The sequence below is a fragment of the Giraffa tippelskirchi genome, chromosome X (assembly GCF_054371585.1).
Source record: "Giraffa tippelskirchi isolate mGirTip1 chromosome X, T2T-mGirTip1v1.2.pri, whole genome shotgun sequence".
Classification (NCBI taxonomy): Eukaryota; Metazoa; Chordata; class Mammalia; order Artiodactyla; family Giraffidae; genus Giraffa; species Giraffa tippelskirchi.
In genome coordinates, this window is record NC_137289.1 from 1,484,436 (window position 1) to 1,503,355 (window position 18,920).

Consider the following 18,920-nt stretch of genomic DNA (forward strand, 5'->3'; position numbering starts at 1 on the left):
TCTCCCCAAAGCTGCTCTGGCAGAAGGCTCCTTGGGGCCGAGGCTGGGCAAAAAGGGCCGGGGTCAGGGGGAGGAACTGGGACCCCATGGGACAGGGAGGAGGGGTGGGCTTGTCTCTCAGGAAGTGGCTGAGCTACCAGGGATGGCGTGGGTGTCATGGCTGCTGACAATCTCTTTCTGGGACGCTTGGTGGGCTGACCCGGTTACCCTGAGAAGCGGCCAGCACCGGCCTCAGCGCTGAGGAAGTGGCCACCCTCACCGCGGTTCCTGCACCCTGGGGGACCTGCTCAGATGGAGCAAGAGGATGACTGGCTGGCTCCACCTCTCTGAATCAGCTTCTGTGAGCCTCAGCTCAGGGCAGGCAAGCCTGGGGAGAAGGACCCCCAGAGTCTGCGCTGCCCCCTGCCAGTTCCCAGCTGAACCCCATCCTGAGGTCATGGGGACAAAAAGGCTGGAGTGGGCCGGGAGGTAGATCCAGCCCTTCCAGGAATCCACCACGGCTCCCTCTCTGATCCCAGACAACCACCTCCTCCCCAGGCTGCGGATTCCAGGGGCCCCTCGCTGGACCAGCACTCGGAGGCCACCATCCCCTTGTCCCCCTTCCATTTCTGCCCTCTCACCTTCCTCTGCCAGGCCAAGCGCAGGCCAGCCGGCCGGCTCCCACCCCCCCTCGCTGGGCCTCAGTGTCCCCATCCGGAAGGTGGAAAGTTTGAATCTCTGAGGCTGCGTCGTCGTCCGCCCGGAGTCGCCAAGGGGCCTTGTCTGAGTGAGAGAGTGTGCTTCCCCAGGGTGGGGGTAGGGGATCGCGCGGCCTTGGAGTGGAGGGGGTCGTCCTGGGGGGGGTCGTAAGGGGGGAGGGGCGCAGCTAGCCCAGCCGTCTACAAGAAAATTACTCCCTTTGAAGCTGCCAGGGGGCCGGGAAGCCTGCCCCCTCCTTCCCTTCCTCCCTCCCTCTCTCCCTCCCTCCCTGCCCCCTCCCCGCCGTCCCCTCCCCGTCAGCCCGCCTGCCCGCCCAGCCTTTAGCCTCCCTCCCGCTGCCTCCCTCTCCCTCTCTCCCCGAACTGCCCAGGAGCGAGCAGCTGCTCTCAGGCGACCCAACACACGGACGCACGGACTGCCCGACTCCTCAGGCTGTCCACCAGCCAGCCCGTGCCCACCGCTTGCCCTCCTCAGGTAAGGCCCCCACCCCCACAAGCCCCATCCTGTCCCCATCTGTTCCTATGGGTGGCCTGGAACCGCCCTCGCCCTCGCTGTCTCATCCTCCAGATGCCCTAACCCTGCGCCCCCGAAACTCACCCTCCTCATCCCTACCCCTGCCCCCGCGGCCTCCTCACCGCCATCTCCCCCCCCCACCTCCGAGGCTGCTTGCAGATTCCCACGGCCCCCCCGCTGCAGGCTCCCTGCGCGCACCCCTTCGTGGCCACCCTGCGGCCCCTGCCTTGGTCCCGGTCCCATGTCTGCCTCTTTTCCCCCCTGGGTCCTCCAAGCACCTTCTCCATCCCCTTCCCTCTCCCCTTGCTCAGCCCTGCTTCACACTCCACATCCCCCTGGGCTTCTGCCCCTTGGAGGCCACCCCAGAACATCATCAAGTCCCAGGTGCGCCCTGCAAACCCCGCTGGCCTGGCTCCAGCCCCGGTTAGGATAGACCTCCGGGCGCCAGCCTGAACTCAGTGCTGGGGAGCGATCCCCAGAGCCTGGGGCTAGACCACGGCAGCGTGGGCTCAGAGACTTGGTTTCCCAGGCACGCCCCAGGCACCCTGCCCAGATATTCCTCACTTACTCGCAGGCGAGTGTTCTGCATTCACCTCCTCCTTGGTGAGGCGTGGGTCCACAGAGCCGTGGCTCGGGGTGGGGGTGGGGGGGCTGGGTGGGACTGCCTGAGTGGCTCAGGCCTCTCTGTCCCCAGAACCTCCTTGAATTGGGGCTCCAAAGAGGGATGCAGAAGGAAACCCAGGCCACTGTGCCGTGTTAGCAAGGCTGGCTTGGCCCAGGGCCCCAGAGGGCTCCATGGGTCAATTCGAGGACATCATCATTCCAGGATGGGCATCTTTAGGGAGGGGTGGGGTTCAAGAGATCCCAGGCTAGGTGCTCTGTTCCCCAAAGGCCGCACCCCGTGGGTACCTGGGGGCACCTCTAGAATGGAGAGAGCATCCCAGATCTGAAACCAAACGGCGCTAACAAGGTTGCCTTCCAGAGCTGATCCCACGGGACCCCCACTCCATCCATTGCCCAGAGCGGGCAACAGAGGCCCAGGGAGGGGCAGGAAACTGCCAACAGTGGCCCAGCCAGTCAGGGGCAGAGCTGGGGCCAGGGGTCAGGGCTCCTGACCAACAGATCCTGGCTATTGACCCCATAGCATCCAGGGAGCCGTTAGAGGCACTTGATTGTTGATCATGATAGCTTATGGTCAACTGCAGGGTGTGCAGATTGGAGTGGGAGGCGGCCGGCCCCCAGCCCCTGTCCTAGCAAGCTCCCAAGATGGCTGGCATGCCAAGAGACCTGCCAAGGAACCCAGCAGAGTGCCCTGGAAGACTGGGGGTGGGGGGAGCCCCCACCTCACCACTCTGTGAATGGGGCTGGGGCCTAGGCACCGGTTGGCAAGAGCTTCCTGAGTTGGCTCTGCTCGGTGGAGCAGAAGGCCCAGGGTCCTCCGAGGCAGGGTGCTGTTGGGGGCACAGAGCAGACCTCATGCAGGCCTGGGAGATTGCTCTCACAGTTGAAGTCTTCTTAAGGGCCGCTCAGGTCGCTGATGTGGCCAGTCCCATGCCCTGGGGTCTCCTGCTTCTGTGCCCGCTTGCCTCCCTGGCTAGCCACCCTGTGGGGACTGGTTGGAATTGAGAGAAGCTGGAGATGCTCTGGAATGTGCATCCAGGCTTGCAGGTTCATGAGGAGGGATAACATGTGGCCGCCCCTGTGTGCGCACAGGTGAGCGCCTCCTGGCCGCCTGCAACTACCTATGCCATCCGCACCCTGGTGGTTGGGCAGAGGCACTTTTGTGCAGAACGCCCCATGACCAGCTTCCATAGGAGCATCGAAAGGAAGGCACACGGCTGTCTCGCAGCCACAGGGGCCAGGCCGTGGGAAGAGGCTGGCATCAGGGAGGGCTCCCATCACCATGTACCCAGCAGCTGAGTGGCCACCCCACCACCCTGGCTGGCTAACCCACTGGCCCACCTTCAGGTCCCAAGGACCTGGTCACAGAAGGCATTAAGCAGCCTATTGCTTTTAACGCCCCGCCCTGGGGCAGGGGCCTCACCGTGTTGATGGGGAGTCCGAGGCCCAGCCCCTTCAACTACAGGTCTGGTAGCAGTTCTTTGCCAGCTGATTTTAGGGGCCCAGAAATGTGGGGTGCTAGCCCTCTCACCATCACACAAGGTGGCATACAAGCCTTGGCCTGAATTTCTCCCCAATCCCATCAGTGGCCCTGGCTCATCACAGAAGGGTGAACGGGGAAGGACTGGAGTAGAGGGGGTATTCAAAAGACAAGAAGGCATCTCCTCTCTTTGGCAATATTCCATAGTCACTCAGGACCGCAGAGGTCCCTTCCAGCATCGACTTCAAGTCCCAGAGGAGGAATCAGTCATGAGCCTGCTTCCCAGAGTCACCCACCGCCAGCCCTCCTCCACTCCCTGGAGAAGCCCCAAGGACACAGGCTCATCCCAGCGGTCACTTGTCCTTGGTCGCCTGGAACATAGCCTGGGATAGTGGCCGGCCCCAGGGCCACCCAGGAGCACGTGAACAGCAGGCGCAGCCCAACGCCCAAAGTGCCCATAGGGCCGGGCGCTGTCTGGCGTGTGCCCCCCACCCCCAGGCAGGGCCCCAGCCCCAGCTCCAGGATCTCTAAAGCTCCACCTACTAGGCCACTGAGCCATTGGTCCTTTGGCTGGCATGTCTGGGCCCCCCTTCCTTGCCCATGTGCCAACACCCTGGATTGTTAGAAAAGGTCTTCCCATGCCCACCATGACAGCCTCCCAATTGTCCTCATCAGTTACCCCGGGGTGGGAGATCTCGGTCCCTGCCTTGAGCTGGGCACCCCTCCCTGAGCCTCTCTGCCCTGCTGGTGGGACGGGACACACCAACCCAAGGGTTTAGCTCCACTCCAGGGGCTAGAGGGTGACAGTGGCCCTCCTGGGGCCCCCTGCTGTGAGCCGCGGGGGCCGGGGGGCGATGGGCATGGGCTCCTGAAGGCAGGCACACAGGATCCTGCCAGCTCCACCCTCCTCCTATCGGCTGGTTCCCGGGCCAGACAGTGCCCTCCCATCCCCTCTGTCCTCTCTGCTCACGTACTGGGGCCCACCCACACTTCGATCACACACAAAACCTTTTTGGTGAATCCCATCTTCAAGGAAGCCAGTGGGAGACGGCCTGGGAAGGAATGGGGAAGGGGTCTGCTTAGTCTTGCTCAGTGGGGCTGTGGTTCATCTAGATAAGATGAACCTTCTAGATAAGAGGTCCTGGGGTGAAGCCCTCCGGCACCTGGAGCCGTCAGCCCCAGGGTCCCCCAGGGCTTCCTTCACTCCCTCTGGGACCACTCCCCCCCCCAGGCTCTTGGAGCACCAGCCACAGTTCGGCCCTCTTTGGCTTGTCCCCCACCCTCTTAGCAGCCCAGTTTGTGCTCCTTGGTGAGCTGGGATCGCTGACATCCCAAGCCTACCGAAGGTGCTGGGGACTCCGACGACTCCCCCCTGCCTCTCCCTGGGTAACACATCCAATCTTGGGGTTTAGGGGCCTGGGGCTCCACCCGACCAGCTCGCACCCAGCTCTCCTGGTCCACGGCATGAAGGCCCAAGTCAGCAGAAACCACAGCGCAGGGCAGGGCTGCAGGACACAGGGCAGTGGGCTGGGAGAGGTCCCAGGCTCCATGCAACAGCGAACCTGCCCCCACGTTTCGCCCACCAGCAGCCTCTAGGAGAATCAGATGGCCCAAAAGGGATGCAGTGGTCAGAGGCCCGAGTGTCCAAGGAATTGCAGATTTGGGCAACAAAACTGGGACCTGAAGGAGCCGAACAGAGGGCAGAGGGAGACTGGCTCTGGGAGCCCTGTCTCCGGAGACAGGGGCAGCTGGGAAGCTGGGTGCCACCTCCATCCTTTCACAGTCTCAGTTCCAGCTTGACCTCGATGGTGGTCCTAGGGGTTTACAGGCCACCCCGCTGCATGGAGGGGGAGCTCTGGGAGGCACTGAAGGTCACAGGTCCGGTGAGACCTCCTAGGCTGGCTACAGAGCATCCTCTACCACAAGCCGAGCCCCCGGAACCACGAGGGAGCAAGGCAACCAAGGGACTTGGGTTCTGGGAGCCAGGCTGAGAACATCTCCCTGTGGGTCTGGCGCCTGCTGGGACCTAAAGGCTTGGGGGACCCTCCGGGCCAGGGTGGCATGATGGCTTTCCCAGGCCACTTCCCTGCAGCTGGAGGCAGGGCAGGGCCATCTGTCCCCGCGGGCCGAGGGGAGCTATTGATGGTGGCAGCCCGAGAGATGGCATGTTTCCAGAAGCTGTGTGATGCAAGCCTGGAGGCTCCGGACCTACAGGACAGGGCCCTGTTTTCCATCAGCGTCACCTCCAGCCTGAGTCGGGGAGAGGCGATGGGAGAGACAGCACTTCCTGCTGGCCCTGGGGAAGGCTGAGTTAGGAAATCACTTGGGCCTCCTGTCACACCCCTGGGAAATGACAGCACCCTCACTCTCCCTCGGGCTTTCTTCCGCAAGTGGGAGAAGGAAAGCTCCAGGGCGGAAAGACCAGGTGACCTGGCTCATCTCCTGCCTGACTCCTGGCGTGCTGGAAGGCCAGCCCTTAGACCTTCCCACCTTCCAGAGGTTTCCCAGCAGGATAGGGGTGTGATGGGTGTCTTCAGGGCTGTGGGGAGAGAGGTCTGGCCTGGGTAGCACTAGCCACCGGCCTAGGGCCAGCTCCTTGCAGCAGATGGGATGGCTCCCTGTGGGTCTCTGACGCCCACATGCAGGTCGAGTCTGTGCCTGAAGGCTGCGGGAGCACAGGACCCAGCAGGAAAGAGCTGCCCTGGCCAGCCATGCTTGGATGCCTGCTCCCCTCATAGCTGGAAGGTGTGCTGAGGCCACAGCGGTGGGTTCGGGGGTGGCTTGGGTGTAGACACAAGCAGGCAGGGCTCACCCCAACCCCCACTGCAGCCACTAGCCCCCCACACAATCATCCCCACATGCACGCACACACGTCATCTTCAGGAAGACCCAGGGATGGCACCCATGCCCTCTGTCTGGGTGCCATCCAAGGGCAGACTAGAGCTGGAGAGTTCGGGGGATGATGGGTTGGAGCCTGGAAGGGAAGTGGGCAGAAAAGTGGGCACCAGCAGGGCTAAGTGGAAGATGGCACGCATGTCCGAGTTCAGATCGGGTTGCTCGGTGGGGCCAGACACTGGGCTTAGGCGTCTGGCATCTGTGACTTGGCAGCTGTGGGCCACACATCTGTAAGCAAGCTCCCAGGGCCTGCCAGACCTCAGGGCCCACTCCTGCCGCCCTTGGCCTGGCATGAATGCCTGGCATGGCCCCTCCGTGTTCTCAGTGGTTGCCAGTGCCTCTTGTTTGGCTGGGACCTGGAGCCATCCCAGTCAGAGGACTGCACGGCCTTTCAGAGGCCAAACAAGGAAAGCCCTATTTGGGGGCGGGGGGCGGTCCTCACTCCCACCTGTGGGCACCCGGCCTGAGGCCTCACCACCATCACCACTTCTTTTCGTTGCTCTGAGGAGGTGGAGCTCGATGAGCTCAGAGAACCCCCTGATGGGGCCCGAGGCCATCTGAAGTCCTTGGGGACACGCCCAGGGAGGCTGATGAAGGGAAACTGAGGCCCAGAGGCCTGACTAGGCTGGGGGGACCGGCCATGGTTCTCACCTTCTGTGTCCATAGTGAAAACCTAGGGGCCTGGTATTGCCTGAGGTGGGTTCTTTTCTCTAGGTCTCCATTTTCTCTTCCATCAAATGGAACTTCAGTCCTGAGCGCCCCCTCCAGGCCCCTCCCTGGCTCCTTCTGGCCCTGAGGGACAGGGGTGTCTCTCACGGTCTCTGGCAGGCTTGGTGTCCAGCCGGCCCCCTCCCCTCTGCACAGTTCTGGCCGCTGAGTCTCTTGCCAGTTCTCTGTGGGGAAAGGAGGGCTGTGGAGGAAAGCCCGCCAGCCTGCCCACTGCCTGAGCCCAGCCAGGAGCCGGGGAGAACCAGCCAAACCTTGTCCTCTGCCCTGAGGGCGCTGGGGGCCTTCAAGGCCTCAGCCTCCCTCTCCCTCAGAGTGAGCTTCCAGTGGAGCCCGCCCTTCCCCACTCCGCACCCCCCCTCAGCCTCTTTGCAGGGACCCCAGATGCACCTTGGAAGCTGGTTCGACTCCTCTGGGGACTCCTGTCGCCCCCAGGGAGGGTCCCATGAGCCCACGTAGGGCCTCGGTGGCTAGTCCTGCCCAGGCACTCCATGTGGAGGGTCCAGACGCAGGCCGAGGCTCCCTGTGGAGGCCCCCAGGCCTTCCCGGTCCCCCAGGCCTGGCCAGACCACCCCACCCCAGCTGTCCAGGTGGACAGTGGATCCCAGAGCCTCCCAAGGCTCCAGCGGGGTGTTCCAGCCCTGACTCATCCCCCTGTGAGGTAGCGGCTTTGGCAAGGGTGCCAGGTGAGGGGGGAGCAGTCTCCTCCGCCTCCTGCTCTGTCTCACCCTCCTGCCTTCATCCTCCCCTTCGCTTCCTCGTCTCAGCCCTGGGTGTCCAGCCGCGCCTGGGAGGCCTGGGCCCACCCCACCTTGCCCTGCGCTTTGAAAACCTGTGGGAAGGAAAAGGGACTCGTGGTCCAGGTAGGCAAACCCAGGGTCTTCTCCCCACTCTGCTGAGACCCTCGGGGCTGGGGGTGGGGTGGGGACTCCCCCAATCCTATGGGACCAGCCTAGGGCTGGTGGGACCTTGAGTGTGACCACAGGCACTCAAGGTCCGAAGGAGCCAGGAAGGCCAGGGGCTCCCCCAGCCAGGAGGGACCCTCACTTTGCTGTGTGACCTGGGAGGCAAGGCAGCTTTTCTGAGTCTACCAGTGGGGGCTGCATGCTCAAGAGGGTTGCCGGCCTGCTGAGGGTGCTCTGGGGCTGGCTCTGAGGCTGAGGCCGCTGAACCCCGGCCTGGGCACCCCGCCCCCCCACCTCCAGCATCTGCCTGACAAGAGCACTGCCCGCCCCAGCTGCTGCAAAGGTGGGAGCCAGGACAGGTCACGTGACCAGCTCTGGGGGCCGGGAGGGGTGCGAGAGAGGGCAGCCAGATGGCGATCAATCGGAACCCCAGGGGCAGAGCTGTTGTGCCCACAGGTCTGCAAGTGGCCACAGGCCTGCCCACCACCTGAGGGTGGCAGGGCTCCAAGGCAGCAGCCCCCCAGGCCACCAGCCCAGCCCCACATCCACTGGGCCTGCCCAAGGCCTCTCCCCCCTTTGCAGCCTGCCATCAGGCTCGGGGGCCTCACCTCAACCCCGCTAAAGCCCCAAAGAGCCCCTCCCCTGGCCAAGATGGGCCCCAGGTGAGGGCTTCTGCGGGGTAAGGCTGAGGTCCACACGCAGAGCAACCTCAGACACCCTGTGCTTGGAAAACAAGCAAGGTGGTCATGTGTATCCCTGTGTCACACGTGGGAAAATGAGACTGGGGCTTGCCCAGGAAATCTGGGTGAGGGGGCAGCCTCTTCGTGGACAAGGTTTTCTGCTAGAGGAGCCAGTCTGGATGGGGGCAGCCTCTGCTGGAAGAGGAGAAGGCAGGCAGATGTGGGCACCAGGGGCAGGCTCGGGCAGGGTGTCTTTCCCCCCACTCCCACTCCCAGCCTGCTTCCAGGCCTGGGGGCCTCCAGACAAGCCTGACCCTGCCCGCCACCCTGGCAGTAGCCTACTCCCCTCCGGTGGCCTTTCCAGGGGGCCGGGCCGTGGGCAGAAGGCAGGGGAAGTCTTCGTGGGCCAGAGGAGGAAGCCAGGCCCCACCGGGAGCAGCAAGGATGGGGGGGATGCCAGGGTTCCCTCTCCATCTCTGGCATTCCACACATGGGCTGGGAGGATGCCCCCTCCTCCACTTTGCTCCAGGACTAGCCCAGCTCAGCCCAGATTGCCCACCCTAGTGCCTTGGCCTCTTGACTTTCTTAGAAAAATGTGGGTGTGCTGCAAAGGGGGCTCAGGCAGGAATGGATTGGCCCCGGCCCCTGTGGTTACCTTTCAATCTTAATTCTTCAAGGTCTGTGGGGGGCAGAGGGCTGGGTTTCCCTCTCCGCCACCTCCATTAGCCTTCCCAATCCCCCCATACACAGGCTGTGGCTGACTCAGTGTCCTGTGTGGGGAGGGGGGCGATGCGTGTGTGTGTGTGTGCTCGTGCATTGGAGGGGTGCAGACTCGCTAACTGGAAAGACATGGCATGGCCCACAGTGGCCAAGCCCTGCCTGGGAATGGAGCAGGGCAGAAGTAAGCCAGCCACGCCCCCACCCTGCCCAGGGCCTCCTGCCTACCCACACCTCCCTCCTGGCCACTCCAGCCCAGGGTCTGGCTGCCCTGGGGAAGGGTGATGAACATGAGGCCAGCACACACGCAGAACCCCAGCCCCCAGGGCATGGGCATTGGCTGGGTTCCCCTGATGGCCCCTCCTCACCCTGGCTTTGCAGGCACGCCCACCATGTGGCCCCTGTGGCCTCTTGCGGCCCTTCTGGCCCTGAGCCAGGCCCTGCCCTTTGAGCAAAAAGCCTTCTGGGACTTCACCCTGGACGATGGGCTGCCCATGCTGAACGATGAGGAAGCTTCGGGTGCAGAAACGACCTCGGGCATCCCAGACTTGGACTCCCTCCCACCCACCTACAGCGCCATGTGCCCTTTTGGCTGCCACTGCCATCTGCGAGTTGTTCAGTGCTCCGACCTGGGTCAGTCTGGGGGGGCGGGGACGGGCGTGGAAGGCTGAGGGTGGGCAGCGAGTGACCCGGAGGCAGCTCAGGGATCCTGATTTCACTGTGGGAGGGTGTCCCTGGGTCTGCTTGAAAGCACGTAGGGAGGGAGAAGTGTGTCCAGCCCTGGCCTTGGAGCTTCGCCCACTTGCGGCCATGGAGTCCCCACATGCGGGTCCGCATGCACGCCCCTCTGGGGCCGAGGCCATGGCCGTGGCCGTGGCTCACACTGCTGACTGCGGCGCCGGCCCCCAGGTCTGAAGGCTGTGCCCAAGGAGATCTCACCCGACACCACCCTGCTGGACCTGCAGAACAATGACATCTCTGAGCTCCGAAAAGATGACTTCAAAGGCCTCCAGCACCTCTACGTAAGCCCACCCTGTCTCTTCTGAGGGGCTGGGAAGAGGCAGCAGGCCTGCAGCCCAGCAGGCGTGTGGAGGGGTGGGGTCCTGATGCATGTGGGCACGTACTTGTGCAATGTGAGAGTGGACCAGGGACCCAGGGAGTCCTGAGAGAGGTTAGGAGGCAGCTGCGGTGGGAGCACCCAGGGTCATGGGCACATGTGCAATGTCAGGACAGGATAAAAGGAAAGTGAAGTCGCTCAGTCGTGTCTGACTCTATGACCCCATGGCCTGTAGCCTACCAGGCTCCTCCATCCATGGGATTTTCCAGGCAAAGGCACTGGAATGGGTGGCCATTTCCTCCTCCAGCCGATCTTCCCCACCCAGGGATCAAACCTGGGTCTCCCCACGTTGCAAGCAGACACTTTCCCCTCTGAGCCAACAGGGAAAGACAGGATCACCCAGCCCAATTCTCTCTGTTGACTGTTACCTTTGCATCTTATTGGCTCCTCCCAGCAACACAGTAAGGAAAGGTTGCATCGCAACCAGGGTGCAAGTAGGGTAACGAGGGCACAAGCTGCAGCGGCCTTGCTGGACCTGAGTGCCGGCTCCCGCTCCGCACTCTGCCCTCGGGCACAAGTGAATCTCCTGGAGGCTGAGCTGGGGCTCCAGCATCTGTGAAGCCGCAACAACGTAAATTGCTAGCTCAGGGGCAGGGAAGAGGGGAGAGGAGAAGGCAGGCAGGTGGGGAACTGAGGCCTTCCGTGCCACCTTAGGCCTTGGTCCTCGTGAACAACAAGATCTCCAAGATCCACGAGAAGGCCTTCAGCCCCCTGCGGAAGCTGCAGAAACTCTACATCTCCAAGAACCACCTGGTGGAGATCCCTCCCAACCTGCCCAGCTCCCTGGTGGAGCTCCGCATCCATGACAACCGCATCCGCAAGGTGCCCAAGGGCGTGTTCAGCGGGCTTCGCAACATGAACTGCATTGGTGAGCCAGGCCCGCCCTGTGGTGGTCCTCACCCCTCCCCCATGGTGGTGAGGGTGGACGGGGAAGAGAGGGCCAAGGAGGGGGGCTCTGCCAGCCAGAGCAGCCGGGTGCCATGGACAAGCTGGCTGGCCTCATGGAACATTCTGGAGGCTTGCCTAGGGTCACACCCCAGAGCTGCCAAGGCCAGGTGAAGAGAAACCCAGGCCCATAAGGAAAGGGCAAGTATAGAGGTGGCACAGCCTGCCAGCCAGGGGCCAGGTGGGAGAAGCTGGGCGGGCTCCCCTTGTCCCCGAGGGCCCATGCCAGGCCCAGGGCCCTTGGTAGTTCGTGGTGTTCAACAGCAAGGAGTTTACAGCTCGCCCAGTAAGTTAGTGGCACTGCTTTCAGGGGGAGATGGGGGAGCGGGTGCTTAGCGGGGACCCCTCAGGAAGCGACAGGCCCCGGGGTGTGGGGACAGATGCTCAGCCTTGGCTTCAGGGCTGAGAGAGCCTCTCTCCTAGAGATGGGTGGGAACCCTCTGGAGAACAGCGGCTTTGAACCTGGAGCTTTCGATGGCCTGAAGCTCAACTACCTTCGCATCTCCGAGGCCAAGCTCACTGGCATCCCCAAAGGTAGGGAGGCAGCCCTTCTTTCCCACGTTTTGGGGGGCACAGGTAGGGAGCCCGGAGCCATCTGGAGCCACCCAGTGTACTCAGGGAGGGCTTTGGTCGCTCCTCTCCCCACCTGGGGCAGAGCTCGGCTCTCTGCTCGACCAAAAGTGAAATTGTGCACACTCACACACACACACACACACACACACACACAGGACCAGCCCTCCCCCACCCCACAGTCTCCCCTCCTGGATTCAGCTCAGAGCATCCTTTTTTCCTGGCAGACCTCCCCGAGACCCTCAATGAACTCCACCTGGACCACAACAAAATCCAGGCAATCGAGCTAGAGGATCTGCTCCGCTACTCCAAGTTGTACAGGTAGGCTGGGGAGAGGGGGAGTCTCAGGGGGCCCCGAGTCTGTCCAGTGCCCTGTGGCCCGTGGACCCCATCACATCATCTTTTATTCATCTATCCCTTCCCAGGCTGGGCCTGGGGCACAACCAGATCCGCATGATTGAGAACGGGAGCCTGAGTTTTCTGCCCATGCTGCGGGAGCTGCACTTGGACAACAACAAGCTGTCCAGGGTGCCGGCTGGTCTTCCAGACCTCAAGCTCCTCCAGGTGAGAGCCAGGTTCTTCTAACACGTGGTGAGGGGAAGGGGCAGTCAATGTCCCCGGGGCAGCTGCTGAGACCCTAGCTGTCAGTGCTCGGACCCACCACAATGCAGAACAGGACCTCGCTGTGCAGCTGGCCAGATGTGTGCTCTGGCCGGTGACTCCAGCTCCTCATCTGGAAAGGTGCTGAGAAAGCTAAAGGGAAGAGTAGGGAACCCACTGTGGACAGCGAGGAGGCTGGGTACAGGGGTGGCGAGGTGGCAGGATGTGCCAGAGCCAGCCTGGTAGATACTTGAGCTTAAGGTCTCTCCGGTGGGTTCAATTCAGTTCAGTCGTGTCCAACTCTTTGCGACCTCATGGACCACAACACACCAGGCTTCCCTGTCCTGCACCAACTCCCAGAGTTTACTCAAACTCATGTCCATTGAGTGGGTGATGCCATCCAACCATCTCATCCTGTCTTCCCCTTCTCCTTCCTTCAATCTTTCCCAGTATCGGGGTCTTTTCAAATGAGTCAGCTCTTCGCATCAGGTGGCCAACGTATTGGAGTTTCTTGGGTGGGTGGGACCCCACAAAGGTGCCACAGGCCCAGGGGCTCGGGGAACAGTCTTTACAGGAAGTGGCTTGATGAGGGGATCAAGGGGTCTTCTCAAGGTCTTCTTCAGCCCTGCTCTGGACCTCAGTCTGTGCCTACGTGCCAGGAGATTGGCCATTCTTGCAGGCTGTCCAATCGGGGCGAGTCCATCACCCAGCCCTGCAAGGGGATCGCCAACCTACAGCGGCAGCGCCCTCTAGTGGCCGTATTCCTCCACCTCTAAAAGGCACTGTTACAGCCTTCCACGCCGCACCCCTCCACCCCACCCCATCAGACGGTCCTCACACCGCCCACCCTACAGTCCCATAGAGAGAGGATTTGGGGAGTTGGGAGGTCGGGGAGGGGGCAAGTGCTCCTGAGGACTAGGAGGAGGAGGAGACCCTGAGTCCAGGGAATCCAGAGGAAGGGCCAGGGACTGTGTGAACCCAGGGTGGCATCCTTCCCATATCAACAGCCCCATTCACACTCACCCCACTAACCCCCCATCCCAGCACCCGGTCACACAGCAGTGCCTGAACACTGCTCAACAGCCGCCCGACAACCATATGCGAGCCTGGTTGTACTCCTCCAGACAATGGAAGAATCACCTCCAGGCCCTCAAAGGGTCGTATGGATGCAGCACATGAACCCCTGAGGCGGCCTGGCACGACTCGGCTGGCACGGAGGGCACCAGCCTTGTGGGTTCTGCCCGCTGCTTGGGCTCCCCAAGCAGGGCAGACTCAGGGACAGGGTTGGGGTGGGGCAACGGGGTCTGCTGCCCTGAGCCACGCCTCTCTGCCCCCAGGTGGTCTATCTGCACACCAACAACATCACCAAGGTGGGCGTCAATGACTTCTGCCCGGTGGGCTTCGGGGTCAAGCGGGCCTACTACAACGGCATCAGCCTCTTCAACAACCCCGTGCCCTACTGGGAGGTGCAGCCAGCCACCTTCCGCTGCGTCACTGACCGCCTGGCCATCCAGTTTGGCAACTATAAAAAGTAGAGGCTGTGGCAGCCGCTGCGGTGGCCGCCTGGGAAGGGTCTCTTGGGGCACATGGCGCATGTCCTGAAGGGGTGGCAGAGCAAGGGAGCCGAGCCTCGCCTTCGACCCCCACCCCCCCTCCCGGCCCCCTGCCACCCCCACCCTGGCTCCCAACTGTTCAAGTGGGGCATGCCACCTGGCCCCCATCACATACCCCTTGGCTTCAGAGCTGCCCCTGCCCACCCCCATCATACCCATTCATAGGTGTGCCCCCCCACCAAGCTTTCTTCCCATTCACCCCAAAAGCAAATGATCTGAGGCTCCAGTCCAAGGAAAATGGTCCCTGGGTCTGGGGGGGTGGGGTCAAGGATGGAGACCCCACTAAGCTCACCCCACCTGCCAGACACACATCCCACCTCAGCCCAGCCAACTACCTTTGTGCTCCCCAGCCCCCGACCATCCTTCTACAACTTCATGGCCCCCAGGGCAGCCTCCTGGGTCTCCTGGCCCCTGGACCAGTCTGTCCAGCTCTCTCTGTCTGTCCCTCCCTCTCGTTTCTGACATCCTTGGGCTAGGTCTGCTTTCTGTTTCTCTGGGCTCTGCCCAGCCCTTACCCAGGCAGGCAGGAGTGGGGGACAGCTGCCCTCCTACTCTGCCCAGGCTCGCCCCAAGCCTGGGTGATCCTTCTGGAGGCCAGCTGGCAGGGAGGTGCTGCACCCCCTCCTCCACAGCCAAGAGGGGAGCCCTGGGCTCAGCAAAACTCTGAGGATCTGTCCCACCAGAGTTCCCATCACGCTTCTCACTGTCCCCCTTCCTCCCATGATGGCTCGGTCTCCCCTACCCTTGCCTTCCGGCCTCTGGTCTGGTGGGAGTTTCAAGCCATCACACCCAGCTTGAGGAGGGGCTGCTTCTGAGGTCGGTTGTTGTCTTTCAATTAAAGAAACACTGTGCAATACAGCTGTGTGTGTGCCACCTCTCAGGGACCCTGGGGACCCAGAAGAAGAGGGAGCCACACTAGGCTACCGCGGCTGGCTCCCAGGTTCTGCCTCTCTGTGCCCACACCCAGCCTTGGATTGCTTACTCGCTCCTTTCCCTTCATTTGAGGAAGGGTCCTGAGCACCCTCAGGTTGGAGGCTGGACCTAGAGGACCCAGGCAACCAGGCAGAAGGCCCCATACTGCTCCCTTTCCCTCCCTTCTAGTCCCTTCTGTTCCCCGGCCTATCCCTGAAGCAGAGCTGACTGCCGACCACCAGAGGGAGCCGGTCTTGGAGTCTGGGGGCTCAGAACGGTATGGGATGTCGGCTGTGGGCAGACCCGTGTGCCACACCCATGTGAGCACCAGGGGGCGCACTCCTAAGAGGCTCAGGCCTCATAGGGACAGGATCCAGTGCTGTCTACACCCACCTGTGCTGGCTTGGCCTAGGCTCCTAGCAGCGCGTCCACCCAGTAGGTCCCCCTGTATGCCAGCAGAGCCATGCCCAGGTCATAGCACGCAGGCTCAGGCTCGCTAGGAAGGATTGCAGACACAGCCGGTGAAGCCCCGGGACACAGATCTGCCCTAGAGAGGACGAAGGGAGGACAGTCCCCAGAGAAATGCCCCTTGGGTGGCAAGCCCATCAGGCTAAGAAGGAGGCAGGCTACCTCCAGCCTGATGGCTCTGCCCTCGTCTCGCACCAGGGGCCTGGGCACTGGGCGATGGGAGCCAGGGCTTCCCTGAGCAGCCATGGGCCACCGACAGAACACTAGAGCCTGGATCTGTGTTTGAAGCCCCTGTGTGGTCTTTTGTCATGCTGGTGGCCCCGGGCAGCTCGTACCAGCCCTGACCTGGCAGCCTGTGCTGGGTCCCTTTAATGCTGGGGCTGCCCGGACCCTCTGGGGTGGCAGGGGCCCTGTGCCACCCCTGGTGACGACACTATGCCCCAGGGGTCTGGCGTGGAACTGGCTTCACCTCTTCCTGAAAGCCCTGCCCTCCTGAGACCAGAGCCCCAGGAGGTGGGGGCCAGCGATGGGTGAATATCACCCTCCCAGGTTCTCAGAGTGGGGCCCCTCCACCCCTTGGGCCCTTCAGGAGGAAGGTTTTTCCTTTAGGGGATGGGAGGTGCCTTTCAGTGTGGTTGGCCCCGCGATAGAATGTCACTCATCGGCATCATAGCACTATTCTGGGCCATGTGTTCCATGGCCCCGGCGATCTCTGCTGAGCTGGGCAGGCTTGGGGCAAGGGCACTGGCAGGGGGCCAGGAGTCAGGGCCTCGATCAAGTCCCCTCACTGGCAGTAGCTTGAGGCACCAGACCCCGGGGCATGGGTTCACCTCAGCACCCCCCGCCCCTGCCTGTCTTCTCTCCCAGCCGCCCTGCCCTTCCTTCCCTCCCCGCCTCTGTCTCTCTCGGGGACACGGGTGCCTTGACAAGCCGGTGGGACCCGTGTCATAATGCTGGGAGGCACAGAGCTGACCCCTGGGGTGGGGCCCCTGGGAACATGGCCCATGGGCCCAGTGGGTCACCCTGCACAAGAGGCGAAAACACCCCGCAGGCAGGACCAGAGTGTGGCTCTCAGGGACCCAGGGGACCACCCAGGCCACCCCACCATCCCACCTCCCTACTGCAGGTTCGGAGACCGGTTAGAAGGGAGGTCTCCATAGCCAGAGCCCCATGTCCAAGACCAACAGTCTACTTAACGTCAGTCGGCTACGGGGTGAATGGCAAGGTCTGAGATGACAGCAAAAAGAATGCAAAAGTAGAGAGTGGCTGGCCTTTGAAAAAAGCCTAAGGCCATATCTCTGCCAGCCCACAGCCTGCTGGGTACAGAGGGCTGGGATACTGGGCTGTGAGCTGGGGTGGGGGGTGATGGATGGATGGAGGGGAGTCCAGTTCCAAAGCCATTGTAACCCCCATAGAAAGAAGGGGAGGGACTGGGTCCAGTCGACCTTGAGTTGGACCAGGTTCAGCCTGCCCTTGGGTACAGACTGGACACGGGGTGAGAGCTGGAGAGGGGGCAGGGGTCAGCGTGGGCCCCCCCCGGGGAGCTCTGGGCACGCAGGTGTGACTTGCAGGAGGGGTCTGACCCTGAGAGTGAGCTGGGGCCGGCACACAAACACACACACACACACACACATGCACACACAGGACGATGAAAGTCACGGCAGAAGCTCGCCGGGGGCGGGCAGTCCCGTGAATGGAGACGCCACCAGGGGGCTGCCTGAGTGACCCAGGGCTGGGTTGGGGGACATTTCCCAGTCCTCCTGGCAGGTCAGGTGCCTTCTGGTTGTGGCCGGGCCCAGCTGGAGCCTAAGCTCAATCCACCGCTGGGGTTTAGACGAGTCGGGGCTTGTCCAAGGGGCAGTCAGCCAGGTGTCCGAGGGCGGGGGCCAGGGCGCTGAGAGGGACAACTCCTCCTGAAGGGCCCAAGGGGTGGAGGGGCCCCATTCTGAGGACCTGGTGGGGGGTGTTCATCCATTGCTGGCCCCACCTCCGTGGGCTCCAGTCTCAGGAGGGCAGGGCTTTCAGGAAGAGGTGAAGGCAGTTCCACGCCAGACCCCTGAGGCAGAGCATCATCGCCAGGGTTGACACAGGAGACCCTGCCACCCCAGAGGGCCCGGGCAGTTCCAGCACTGAAGGGACCCAGTGCGAGCTGCCAGGTCAGGGCTGGTACGAGCTGCCCAGGGCCACCACCTTGACAAAAGACCACACAGGGGCTTCAAACACAGATCAAATCTCTCGTGTTCCTGAATGCAGGAGTCCAAAATCAGGGTATCAGGAGGGCCGCAAAAACTCATTCCTGCTTCCCTCTTAAAAGGACACTTATCACAATAGGTGGGGTCCACAGCTTGAGATGGTATAGCACCTGCAGCCTGGAGTCTTCTCTGCCTGGTTGTCCTGGCCACCCTTGCGTCTGGGCCCTGGGGGGCACCCGCTCGTACCCAGAGCTGGTGGTCAAGCTGAGTTTTCATTGAGCCGGGTGATGGGGCGCAAGCCTGACCCAGGCATCCACACCAAGGAAGAAGAGCCCCAAGTGCTCTGAGTGTGTGTATGTGTGTGTGTGTGTGTGTGTGTGTGTGTGTGTGAATAACTGAGTGCATACAATTGTGCACAAGTATGTCACTATGCATGAATAATTGGAGATGAGAGGGTAAAGGTGTGAGAATAACAGCATGTGTGCGTGTGGGTGAGTGAGTATGAGTGAGCCCTGTGAGGCAGTGAGTGTGGCTATGAGGAAGTGTGGCTGAGCACTTGTAAGTGTGCACATGTGAGGCTGTGACCATGGGTAAGCTTTGGTGTGAATGTGCATGCGTAAGTGAGCATGTGTTCTGAGTGACCATGCAGGAATGTCAGCATGCAGGAGCAAGTGTGTCACTGTCTGTGAGTGCATCAGCATATGTGAGTGGCAGTGTGTGTGAGCGTGTGTGTGTCACCGTGTGTGTGTCAGAGTGTGTGACGATGTCATCATGTACAAGTGTGTCCGCATGCAGGAGGATGTATGTCAGCATGTGTTAAGTCAGAGTGGGTGTGTGTGTGTGCACGCATGCACCCACGTGGAGCGTCTGAAATGTACCAGATCTCAAGGGCTGTCCAGAACAGTTGCTTCTTGCAGGAGGGACAGACTGTGACTGTCCCCTGACCTGAGGAAGACCTCCTGCAGTGCCTTTGTGGCCTTTAGGTCCTGCTACCCTGGCACCTCCTCCCCGAGCTCCCAGCACCATCTTATGTCTCCTGAGGCCTTTACCCCAAGTGCCATGCCTTGAGTTCAAGCTCTGCCCACCAGCTCCCTGTGTCAGGTCCCAGCCGCATCCCCAGTGCCCAGCCCAGGCCTGGCACGCAGGATACCCTGAGACCCTGTTTGTCCAAGGCAAGAAAGAATTAGTGGCTGTGTCTGGGCCTTGTCTCCCTGCCTGCTCAGGGGTGGTGATGCTCACTGGGGCCTGGCACTTGTCTTCCACACAC

The 18,920-nt window shown here is 62.1% G+C and overlaps 1 protein-coding gene across 2 annotated transcripts; it reads left to right on the forward strand.

Annotated features, from left to right (window-relative positions):
• Positions 1 to 1,045: 1,045 nt before the first annotated feature.
• Positions 1,046 to 14,937, forward strand: BGN (biglycan). Of its 2 annotated transcripts, XM_081563821.1 has the most exons (9): positions 1,046 to 1,173; positions 7,702 to 7,797; positions 9,618 to 9,869; positions 10,146 to 10,258; positions 11,008 to 11,221; positions 11,722 to 11,832; positions 12,096 to 12,189; positions 12,294 to 12,432; positions 13,806 to 14,937. In XM_081563821.1, exons 3-9 carry the CDS (start codon positions 9,629 to 9,631, stop codon positions 14,001 to 14,003), a joined length of 1,110 nt encoding a protein of 369 aa, XP_081419947.1. In that variant the 5' UTR covers positions 1,046 to 1,173; positions 7,702 to 7,797; positions 9,618 to 9,628; the 3' UTR covers positions 14,004 to 14,937. The 2 variants fall into 2 exon arrangements, with proteins under 2 accessions (XP_081419947.1, XP_081419946.1); XM_081563820.1 differs by lacking the exon at positions 7,702 to 7,797.
• The last annotated feature ends 3,983 nt before the right edge of the window (positions 14,938 to 18,920 follow it).

Excerpts from the sequence above, each read along its gene's own strand:
- BGN (XM_081563821.1), top strand. The coding sequence starts at position 9,629 with ATGTGGCCCCTGTGGCCTCTTGCGGCCCTTCTGGCCCTGAGCCAGGCC. Across the intron at positions 11,222-11,721 it reads TCGCAACATGAACTGCATTG|AGATGGGTGGGAACCCTCTG; the intron begins GTGAGCCAGGCC and ends CCTCTCTCCTAG. Across the intron at positions 12,190-12,293 it reads CGCTACTCCAAGTTGTACAG|GCTGGGCCTGGGGCACAACC; the intron begins GTAGGCTGGGGA and ends ATCCCTTCCCAG.